The 12,736-nt window shown below is 35.4% G+C and overlaps 1 protein-coding gene across 1 annotated transcript; it reads right to left on the bottom strand.

Annotated features, from left to right (window-relative positions):
- Positions 1-1,083: 1,083 nt before the first annotated feature.
- On the bottom strand, positions 1,084-12,112 carry LOC131150234 (ribonucleoside-diphosphate reductase small chain A). The gene is made up of 9 exons (XM_058100838.1): positions 11,738-12,112; positions 6,037-6,197; positions 5,109-5,157; positions 4,890-5,016; positions 2,667-2,732; positions 2,437-2,553; positions 2,084-2,246; positions 1,872-1,942; positions 1,084-1,483 (listed from the first exon to the last, which is right to left on the bottom strand). The coding sequence occupies exons 1-9, from the start codon at positions 11,892-11,894 to the stop codon at positions 1,369-1,371; spliced, it is 1,026 nt and encodes a 341-aa protein (XP_057956821.1). The 5' UTR covers positions 11,895-12,112; the 3' UTR covers positions 1,084-1,368.
- Positions 12,113-12,736: the final 624 nt, after the last annotated feature.

The following is a 12,736-nucleotide window of genomic DNA, read 5'->3' as shown; positions in this document are numbered from 1 at the left end:
TCCCTATTTCCAAATCCCAGTCATGACTGCCACAACAAGCAAACATGATTAAGACTTTGAAATCACAAGAAAATGTACTAATCCTTTCTATATCTAATCTTGAGGAGAGAAAAAAAAAAGGGTGAAATCCTCTCATAGTTTCTTGGATTCCAATGCATGTTTGCAGGCTAATAAACCATTATCTGATTTGTAGTTTAATACAGGGGAGAGTGATAGGGGGTTGAGGGTAGGTAAGAAGGAGTCTTCCATTGCTGTTGGGATGTTAATGTTACAAAGTCAAAACCACTATATATATACACGTTACCAAACTGAGAGAGACATCATATAAGACCACACCATCCTATTGTCCCAAAGTTGCGCCTAACAAATTGACTGGCTACACCCTCTGTTCAAGAAAACCCTGCCTAGCATGAACAAGTGGGGTTGTCTTACTTTCACCCCCCTATAGTAAAATAAAAAGAAAGGGGACTGTGTCCTTGACTCCAACCCTAAAGGAGTATGTTCCTTCTCTTGGCATGATTCAACAGATATCATTGTGGACTCAAAAGGGATAACCATAGGATTTCGGTCTCATTATGTTTGACTTTCAAGATCGGAATAACGATTAATAGGAATAAATCAGGAGCATTCGGGTTCACGATTAGAAGTGAAATTCTTGGATTTATGAGAAAACTTTACGGATTTATGAGAAAACTATACATCCTGTGGTTAACACTTCCAACTGCCAAGTGTTTCCTCAAGCCAAACAGATTGTTAATCATTTTGATAATGACTGGATTTTGCTTCCACCACTCCTTAACTTCTACCCTCTCAAGAACCTCAAGAACATTACTTGGTTTCATCGTCAAACTTCCAAGACCCATCTTCAAGATGAGAAGCTGTTTGTAGAATGGAGGATCACGCGAGCTGGAAGCCCACGTGCAACAACTTGACATTACGCTTGGATTATCCAAAATTTGGGAGCAATATCCCCGAAATTCAGGAGCAATAGTGAAATTTTAATTTTCACAGGACCGCGTAAAGGCTGCACCACACCAGATCCTGTTTACATTTAATAATGATGATGGAATAAACTAAAAGAGGTAAACAGGGTGGAAACAGAATGATTCCACCTCAAGGTAAACTGCTTTATAATTAAAATAAAATGCCTTCACAATCCGGACAAGGCCTAAAAGTTGACACCTTAGAGACAAAAGTATTCTAACAAAAAATTTCACATCAAAAGGAGAGCTGAAGTTGCTTGACATGACCACTTGTGACCATAATGACAACTTAAAATTGCTTGCAGAATAGTGTAACAAAATTTGATTTGCAGTTTTGGCATCTCAGCATCTTCAAAATACTTGGGGGAGTTGAAACACTTTGATGCTAGAAGTCCTCGTCCAGCTTGAAGATGTACTCCTTTCCGCTGCCCTGTAGACCCGACATGACAGATGCCTTCTGATAATCGCCCACTCTTCTTTCAAAGAAATTTGCCTTTCCTCTGCTCAATCAAAGAAAGAAAATAAAGATCATGGAATCCAAACTCTGTAGATGTTATAAAAAGCGTTTGTTATTTTATATGCTCACAAGGGATTGAATCCCAGAGAGGCAGAGCACATATCCCCTCACCAACTGACAATTCAAAAGAGACAAAACTCATCTCTGTTTTTTAAAATAATCCATTTTTCATTAGAGGCATCCTCTAGTGGGGTACACCAGGTTGTCCATGTGCAATGCATCATGTTCACATGACTAACCTAATAATCAGAATATCGAACTAGATGCAAGCTGTAACACTGTTAAATGTTTAATAAATCAATAATACTATATTGTTAAAATTGAAAATTTTAATCGAGATAGTCCAAGGCAGACTACTCATCAATACTCACTGCAAGGAAATAAACTCCATCCAATCAAAAGGGTTTTCAACATTGTACTTCCTTTGGCATCCCAATGCAACCTGAAAATATGAGTACATAAAAAGCTCAAAAAACCACCAATAGCATTACATTCCTCCCCATCCGGGCAAACCTCTCACAGTGATAATCATTTAAAAAATTATAAAATAAATTAACACCTAAGACCAAAAAATGGAACATACCAATAGGCGGTCAGCAACAAATTTTATGTACTCGCTCATGAGTTTTGAGTTCATGCCAATCAAAGCGCAAGGAAGGGCTTCACAAACAAACTGGGTCTCTATCTCAACAGCTTCATGAACAATGTCATGAACTTTCTGCCAGTGTAGTTGCTTCCGCAACAAGCTGTTAACAACATCAATAATTATACCATTTCCATAATTCTATATATTATGTTCACAAAAGGAAAGCTTCAAATTATATTCATTCCAATATTCCATGCAAACAGCAAATGCAGCAGCGTCCAGAGTAAAGATTTTTATTTCTGTCCAAGCATCAAATATTAAAGCCATAAATTCATAAAATGACAAGTTACCTGTATAGAAGGCAAGCATAGTCACAATGGAGCCCCTCGTCTCTCGAAATAAGCTCATTTGAGAATGTCAAGCCTGGCATTAGCCCCCTCTTTTTTAGCCAAAAAATGGCGCAGAAGCTGAGAACCCAAAAATAAAAATGCAATAAACCATTTAGCTTTTGCATTTATATAAATCCATCCAATCCGAGGGAAAGAAAATTATAACTCATTGCTTTTTTAAAGAACACTACCTTCCTGAGAAAAATATTCCTTCAACGCATGCAAAGGCAACAAGTCTCTCCACGAAAGAAGTGGAACTGCAGATGGGAATTGGCAGAATGAGAAACAGTTCAAACAAATTGTTCCTATGCTTCTACTCACACAGTTAATAGTAATCGCTCCCATGCTTCTACTCACACAGTTAATAGTAATCGCTCCCATGCTTCTACTCACACAGTTTATAGCAATTGCTCCCATGCTTCTACTCACACAGTTTATCAAAGTACAATTTGCAGTGCTTAGAATAAAGAAGGGGGGAGGGAATAAGGAGATCATGGAACAATAGAAAGTGACAATTGAATACCAAACTCCAGTCCAAAATAAATTTTGATAATGCTCTACTCCACACACAAGCTCCCTCCCCAGGATCATCGCACATGCACAATCAAACCAAAAAAGGAACACTCTCATCAATAACAAAGAATTAATTCTATAGCACCTGCTATATTCCAATTTTTTAACAAATTATCCCTGTTAAACATCCACCAAACATACCTTTTTTTTCATCCCATTCCTAAATTATTTAAAGAGTAAAAATTAAAACTTGAGAATACTTGATAACTTTTATAACGAAGAACAGTGTCTGTTATTTGAGAACTGTTACATACTGATGCCTGCAGGCGAGTATGTTGCTCATATTATATAGCATGTGTTTTTTTTGTTTTGAGTATTTTTTACTCCAAAAGATAACTCTACCGTTTTCCAGCAAGGTACAAGCACACAATACTCATATACATGCACAATACTCATTCAATATTTTGTTCTCGTGTGAGAATCTCTTGATGTGTTGCGAGCTCAATACTTATGTACACACAATATGTGGATATTAGAATTAATTTCATTAATCAACATCATTCTGGAAGCATATCAACCATCATATGGAATTTCACATGTGAATTGCATAGAAACCACAATATGGTCATGCTTCAAACAAATAATCAGAATAATGCTATGCAAATTTTCTGTCTTCGTGAGCTGAGTGCAAGCTTTCAGTGTGTTTTAAAAGGTGAAGGCATAAGGCAAGGCGCCCTGAGAAGATAAGGCTTAAGTCTCTAAAGCTTTGAGGCATAAGCCTTTTGATGATTCAATTTTTATTTTAAGAATATAAATTATACCTACTAAAAATAACATGAATTTTATCACATAATTAAAATAAAACATGTTATACAAACTTTACCCCTAAAGAAACAGCTTAGAGAGTCTAAACTCAGAACTCAAGCTGCCTGCTGGGTACCTGCCCATGCAATATTGAGCCACTGCCATGTGCCATCCAACCATTACCTTTTGGGTTAAAAGGAGCAACACTGATTGAAAAGACAACATATTTAAAAACAGTGTTGACTGCCTCAGCTCGCTCACTCTCACTCTCTCTCTAGAAACGCTGGTCAAAAAGACAACATGTTTAAAAACAGTGTTGACTGCCTCAGCTCTCTCTCTCTCTCAGCGCGAAGAGAGAGACTTCCAAGTGAAGATTTGTCGAAGATTTGAAGCAGTTGAGTGTGGAAGGTCCGAAGCAGGTCTTCAATGCAGGAATTCCTGAGGTCGCCAGAGAAGACAAAGGCTTACAGAATACAAAGATCTGGAGAATATCTGAACTTGGTCAATGATCTGAAGCAGTGTTGAACATCTAAAGAGGTTGCGAGCGATACAAACATTTGTTTACGTTACATTTCTGATAAAATACATATATATCCTTTCTTCCAGTAAGGTGTATGCCTAGCCAAATTATGCATAAATGGTGAGCATACGCCTAATACCAAAAGGCAAACACTTTTGAGCAGTTGTACATTTACAAGTGCACTTTGAGGCATTTTTCATTAGCCTTTGCCCTGAAGGGTGCCTCATTTACACCTTCTAAATACACTGCCTGTGCATGATCCAAATGAACTACTTCAGGGGGTGGAAATATTTTGTAATCACCATTTGCTACGCAGAGGGACATATTTTGAGTAAGGAGAGTGAGAAGCATACGAAATATAAAAGTGAACAATGAGACACATGAAACAGTTGCTACATAGAAAGAGTAATCAGAGACAAACTATTCCAAAAACTGTCTATAACCATCTCAAGTAAGGTCAGGATTCTTGATTAATGCTGCAAATAGATTCAAGAGTATAACTGATAATTAACAAATTCACCAAGCAGAATAGATTTTTGAAGGAGAAAATATCTATAAAATAAGAATGAAGTGATACCTTTGAATCCAATCCAACGCCCACTTTGCTTTCCTAGAAACACAAGGGATGTTCTCAATGGCATTAAACAATCGATGCTTCTCCTTCGAATCCTTGATATATGTCTCCAGTAGTAAGCTGTACATCTCTGAGAACAGGTAGTGGAAAACATCCAGAATCAGGTGGCCTGAATATGAAAGAGAGAGTAAAAAGCTAGAAACATCACTTACAAAGCTCTACCAGAATGAATATTCTCCATTGCTATTTGAAATCCATAAAATGCTCGAGCCTAAAAGGAATGAGAATTTTGATGTTAGATAGTCAATTTCAATGAGAAAAAAGTAGAAGCAGGTATTGAAGAAATAGACATCCTCACTACAGATATGTTCTCCTTCACATGTCAACATTATTTAGCATGTAAAAGGAGAGCTCTCTTTGGGAGGAGGTCATAGAAATTTACACTAGCCATTCAACACGTAAAAGGCAAGAACTCATGACTTCAGGCTTCAATAGGGAACTTCTTTACATGCCACATCAGCAGAACTTTGACCACCTATTTCTAGTAAGCCACCAACTCCATTCTCTCTTGAAAATGAATGATGTGGCTTCTACCAACTCAAAATTATCCTGTGATTTTTTCTCCACTTCAAATTTTTTAAAAAAAGAATACAACAACACCACCCCCCCCCCCCCGGGCGGGGCGCCTGAACTCACCCACCCACAAGAACACAGATATTCTAAAAAACACTTTTACTATTTTTTCAGTTGCATACAACATGTAGTCGGTGGTGAAGTCCAGCCAAAAGAAAGTAAGACAACATTCAGTATCACAAAAATAGGCATTCTCTAACATATTTGGAAAAATCTATGGTTGCGCCTTAGACAAATAGAAACCTCAACTTATTTGTAGATTTGCAGCAGAATGAAGCAATTAACAATGACAGTAACTCATTTGAAAGATATCACTCACGGTATTGCCACCACAAGCACACATGAAAAAGTCAAAAAAAAGTAGGACCCAACATCAGGTGTCATAAATTCTAGAAAACTTGTGAGCAGAATAAATAAAACACTGTAGTAAATGTGAGACAAAATCATTAACCTGAAAAATATCTAAATACTAACGTAAACAAGATTTCTGAAAAAGGAGCATGGTCAAGGAATTTACCTCTGGAATTTGGACATCATTTAAAAATCTTGCTGCCAAATTCTCCAAGACAATCCCATCAGATGTAGCAAAGAATGCAAGCACATGGCTTATGAAGTGTTTCTCAGAATCTGTTAGAGTTTCCCAGTGTCGCATATCCTGGGAGAGATCAACCTCCTCAGCTGCAAGCCCATTAAAAGCTATCAGAATACTTTGTAGAAAATAGAATAGGACATAGAAATTGATCAAATTAAAAAAAAAGAATGTTAGATTCTGCTTTGCCGTCAAAGAACTATCAACACCATCGATAAAAAATAAAATACAATACCCAACGCCCAAGGCTCCCACATCATAACAGGGTCTGGGAAGAGCATGATCCACACAGCCTTACCTCCACAAATTGGAGAGGGTGTAACACCCTTACCATTACACCATCATTACTACTGCCAACACAAATATCACATCCACCACTCCCGGTGGAAAAGTCGCCACTTTCGATCTATCCATAGAATCATGAACACCAGGTGATACCATCTTCTCATGTTAGCACACAAACACGAACACCATCTTAGCGCCAACCATTACTGCATCTTCACTCTAAGTCACACTGCCTCCTTGAACAGCAACTACTTGTACCACTGGCCCCAAACCCCCATACACCATAGGTAAATATCTAGGGAAAGATTATCTATTTTTAGGTAAAGTTACAGGGAAAATTACCCCCATCAAATGGTAATATGAGCCTCCAAAGAAAGTGCAAAAAAAAAGGTGCCCCTACCTTTGCAGCCTCCCTGCTTCCCAAGGCTGCTGCTTCCCAATCAGACAATATAGCAATTGAACACAAGTGATGCATGTGTAATATGTTTTTATTTCTTTTTCATATAATTACTTTTTATTTCATAACTTAGTTAAATCCATTTTCTATCTCTCTCAACATTGACCCACTATCACCATATGAATTATTGTGCATTGTTAAATAAAATATAGTTCAGTAAATTTTTTATTAAAATTTAAAATTTATCAGTATGTCTTAGAATGCTAAAGTATAGACACCAAAAAAAGAAATAATTGTATTCATGAATTAGTTAGTAGTCAGTTGTAACATATTTATGTGCCAGTTTAATGAGTTATGGGTCGCCCTATTTTTTTTATTTTATGTAAATTTCTGCAGTTGGTCTACCAGATTCAACCACAAGCTCTGATCTCATAGATGGTAATCACTGGAAATGGACACAGTGAGTCCTCAGAAATGTTAAGGATATCAAGTTTAAACTACATTTCCCTACTGATCTTGGTAATGAAGGCAAAGTAATTTGGAATCTCACCTCTTCTGGCACGTTTAGTGTCAGCTCAGCCTGAAACTTTGTCAGAACCAAGCATACTGAGTGACTTGGAGCTCCTCTCTCTGGTTTAAATATCACATGCAAGACATACTTTTATTTTGTGGCTTGCTATCATAGTTTTTTGAAAAAATGGTGGGAGTCTGGGCAACTGCAACAGTCACAAAGTAGCCATTGCAGATGTTAAGGATATTACATAACACATGATGGATGCTCTGTCTATGAATTCGTTTATGAGAATTGACTTGTTCAAACTTATATTTTCACTCCAAAATTTTGCATACTAATGGCTTAAATGATTATTACCAAAATTTTAAATCAATTTACATATAGCATATTCTAAACATGTTGAGGGTTTAGCTGTTATTATCCACCATTTTATTGAGCATAAATCTAATCTAAACTAAGAAATCATAAAATAATAGAACACAAACAATGAAACATATTTGTATTTTGTACATCATAGCATAATCACATAAAATCATAAACATCTAATATTATAATCAAAGAATATTTGGCATGGAGCAAAGACTAAAGACTACCTGACTTCAAATTTAAGTTTTAATCCTTTTTTTTTTTTTTGGAAAATTGAAGTAAGTATGCATTAAATATAATTTCTAACAAGTAAAATAAAAAACATCTAAAATATGACTTTTGCTCTCCTACTAAGAGACTGCTTATCTTCAATTCATATGAGTTAAATTCTCAACTATTTGATAGTAAATATTATGAATATAGTTTATAAATTCTGTTTCAAGTTTGAAAGCTTGAAATGTTTCTAAAAAAGTACAAAATTAGATTAAAAAACTGTTAAAAGAATTCACAACCAGTCTTAAGGCTAGACAGAAATGGCCAGTAACAGACCAGAATGGTCATTACAATACTGTAACAACAGTATCGAGTAATAGAGAGACAGGACACTTACAAGATATTGTATCACAACAGTATCAGAAGGCACCTGTACTGTTGCGTAACTGTAACGGCTGATTTTAGAACTATGCTTGCTATTCTTAACAGACTAAATACTACAACAGATTCCATGCTTCGGTAAAGTTTATTCTAGTAGCAGCATTTTCTGCACTGATAGCAGGGAGACAAGGGATAATCTCCTCTTAGTTTCTCCAAGGAGATTTGTTACTGCTCTACAACTACCCTGAAATTCAGACTAGACTTACTGACAGGCAAGGGGAAACTCCTGGATAAGTTCCCATAATGATAGCAGCTGTGTCATCATTTTGTCAATTAGTTGGGTCTGTTTCCATATATCAGATATCACATTTGGGCTGCTAAGAACTCTTGCATTTTTCAGAAATCCCAACTAAAGATTGATTATGCTGCACAGATAATTCAATTTGATGTTAAATGAAGGTGCTCTGTAGCAGCTGCTGTTTAGCTTCATCATTTTCTTTATTCTTCTGCTGTAGTTTTCGTTTCCCTTGTTTGTACCCTCTGATAGCTCATTCCAGTAATATGTTATCTACCTTTTTCCACACACACACACACACTTATGTAAAATTATTTTAGGAAAAGAAAAGTAGACACCAAAGTAGAGATCATCCTCTTTATATATGTACTGGCAGTTAGACACACAGGATGCATGCATAATGCCTTCTCATTTATTTTTTACATAATTAATTAATTGTTGTATGTTTATTTTATCTATGTAACTAAGTATCTAACATTGACACACTGTTATGAATTATTGTAAGTTTGTTGGAAATATCATCTAGTAAATTTTTATTGAAATTTAAAACTTATAGAAATATTTTACAATATTGAAAAATAGTTACCAAAGAAAGAATTGAATTGTAGCTATGTATTAGTTACAAGTTAGCTATAACATATTAATGTGTAGTTATCTATTAGTTGGAACACATTTAAATGTTAGTTCTAATTAGTTCTAGGTTATTTAATACAACAACAAACCAAAGTCAAACCTTAAGTCCCACTTGGTGGGTTTAGGCTACATGAATAGTTTTCTGCCAATTACACGATCATGAGCAATTTTCTCCGACGAGTTCAGAGTTTTAAATCCTTATTTACTATCTCATTCAAAGTTATTTTAAGTCTTACCCTACCCCTTCTGTTGCCCCTCACAATAACTAGCTCACTCTTGCTCACTAGTGCACCATTTGGCTTACATTACACATGCCCAAACCATTTGAGTCACCCCTCCCTTACTTTATCTTCTACAGGAGTCACGCCTAACTTATCGTGAATATGTTCATTCCTTAATTTATCTTTTAACATTATACCACTCATCTGCCTTAACATTCTCATCTCAGCAATTTTCACTTTTTGAATATGTTGCTTCTTGATTGCTCAATATTCTGATCCATATAACATAATTGGTTTTATAGCCACCCTATAAAACTACAACTTTAATTTTAAGAATATTTTATGATCACAAAACACACTTGAAACACTCCTTTATTTTACCCATCCTACTTAAACTCTATATATTACATCTTCTTCAGTTTCTCTTTCAACTTGCATAATAGATCCAAGATATTGTAATCTATTAGCGCTATTGATTTCTTGGACGTCAAATTTAATCTTTTCTCCAATATTCTTCCTACTATGTCTAAAGTTACATTTCATATATTTTGTCTTATTTCTTTTTATCTTGAAACCTCTAGACTCTAAAACTTCTCTCCATAATTCTAACTTCGATTCTACTCCATCCCTAGTTTTATCAATCAAGACAATATCATTTACAAACAACATGCACCATGGAACCTCATTTTGGATATTTCCTTAGCCTGTCCACCTGCTTCTACACTACTCCATTGTACATATCCTTAATGATATCAATAAACCTACTACACACGCCTTTTTTTTTTTTCCTAAAAGCCACAATGGAACATCCCTAGATACCCTATCAGGCACTTTCTCTAGCTCAATAAAAACCATATGCAAATCCTATTCTTTTCTCTAAACTTTTCCATTAACCTTTTTAAAATATATATAGCTTATGTAGTAGATTACTCAAAATAAAACTAAATTGATTTTCTAAGACCTATTTTTAATCTCAAATCTTTGTTCAACTACCTTTTCTCATAGTTTCACTGTATGACCCATAAGTTCAATTCCATGATAGTTATTAGAATTTTGAATATCTCCTTTATTTTTGTATATAGGTATTAAAGTGTTTTTTCTCCATTTGTTTGTCATTTTCTTAGTTTTTATAATTTTATTAAATAAATTATAGCTAAACATATAATTTTATTATCATCTAAGCATTCCTAAACTTCAATTGGGATATTCTCTGGTCTTGTAGCTTTTCCATTTTTCATTTTTTTAATGCAAACTTAACTTCATTACTTTATATTTTCACTTAATATTTCTTTATATTGCAGTACATTCATATTCAATGTGTAAGGGTGTTTTAGAAAATGAAACATGGGCATAAAAGTAGGAGAATGCCCTACACAATTAATGGTAGATACAGTTATTCAGTCCCATTTTGTCAGGTGGACTAGCAAATTACATGTGGTCATGTCAATTTAAACTAAGTAAATGGGACAAACTATCCCCAAGATCTCATTTTGGGGACCGATCATGCAAAATATTTGTTTGAGTGCATGAGTTGGGTACCCAATTTGCAACTTCTTTTGCTTACCATTATTTTCTCATGCAGAGAATTTTTGTTTCCAAACAAATGACTTTCTCATCCATTGCTCACAATCCCATTGGAAAAATTTCAATTTGTTTGATCTCAAAGAAGAAAAAATGTTTTTAATTGAAGACCATGCAGTTCTTATAATGTTTTCCTCTCATCATAAAAAGAGGGGGAAACAGCTGTCATAATTCAGCACTTGGAATACTTCAACACAGTTACAGCCACCAACAACTTAGCCACACCTTTTGCCTTGTGTTTCAGTGAAGTATCAATGTGAAATAGCTATTTCACAAACAAAAGCATCACAATCGCATCACGTGCGGCCTACAAAAGCATTTCATATTTCCATCCTGCCATGGGACGGCTCGCACTGAACAAAGGCAACAGGCCAAGATGGCATGCATTTGACATTGTAGGCCTCATATATTTGATGCTCCAACGTAGAGATTTCCACTACAATTGGAGCCAAGAACAAGGTCCAGGGGTTCTGTATGAATTCAAAGCTTCTTGAATCAGAGCTACTACACCAATAATCTACTACAATTAAAAGCAACTCTGTTGATCCTTCCCAAGTTAATGTGACCCTACTATCGTTAACCCCGGCATCCCCACAAATTCTTTTCCATCCATGGCTTTAAATTTTATTTTTTGATTTGAAGGCAAACGGGTACGGCGGGAAATCCCAATTTCAGACAAGAGAATCGAAAAAACACAAGAAACGAAAAATAACAAACGCTTATGAAACTAATGTAGCAATTACCTGTCCAGAAACTGGCTTCGGCCTTCTTGTACATCTCCCAGAGTTGGGTGTATCTGATGGGAAACATACAAAATCTCTGGGACTGTTGCATCAGTATTGGCTCTTCCACTTCTTCTTCGTCTCGTTCCCTTTCTACTCCACTTTTCAGAGAACCCATTGCTCTGCTTCCCCTTATCTTCAAGTATTGAAGAGATATATATATTCCCAATTTAGAGAAACCCTACCAAAACCCCTTTGAAGACCGACGGTTTTAACCGTTGCAAGCGAAACCACAGAACCGAGACGAGAGGAGAAAGCGCTTTCCTGTCTGTTTTTGACCGTCTGTTTTCTCCCCACCAACGGGAAATGGGAGCAAGGGATTTCACTGGAACGGACATTCAGACGGCGTCGTTTTCCGAATTAAATACCGCAACTTTGATCACCTTTTTTTTTTTTAATGATATTTATCTGACCTTAGGTTCATTCAGATCAAAAGTTTAATTTTAAAATGTCAATATCAGTAATTATAAGATTTATAGAGTAGAGAAATGAAAATAAATGTTCTCTTACACTCCTAATTATTAAATTTATTTTTTTCTGAAATTTTTTTCCTCCAAAGATTGATATCCATGAAATGCTAAAAAAAAAAAAATCTAGATATTTTATCATATTCTCATCATTTAACAAATCACCCACAAATGTTTTACTTCATCTCGAGTCATTTATAGTAATTTAAGAGAATCTCTTGTACAAGAAAAAGAAATTTAAGCCGTACATAAAAAGAGTAGAAAATGCATAACAATGACTACATATCTACTTAATCAATTCTTTTAATCAAATATATGAATTCTAGAGTGAACAAGTGCAATACCAAATTGCAATCATTGGCAATGACAAAGAATCATTATTGGGGCCAAACTTTCAAGAGCTACAAGTAAGAAGTTAACGATTAATAGAATGAGAAGCATGCTTAAAACTAGCGGCAATGGCAGCAGTTACTTCCCTTGGTACCAAAAATGT

Source organism: Malania oleifera, chromosome 3 (genome assembly GCF_029873635.1).
Source record: "Malania oleifera isolate guangnan ecotype guangnan chromosome 3, ASM2987363v1, whole genome shotgun sequence".
In the NCBI taxonomy this organism is placed as follows: domain Eukaryota; kingdom Viridiplantae; phylum Streptophyta; class Magnoliopsida; order Santalales; family Ximeniaceae; genus Malania; species Malania oleifera.
The sequence above is the reverse complement of the archived record's forward strand: the minus strand, read 5'-3'. Positions and strand labels throughout refer to the sequence as shown.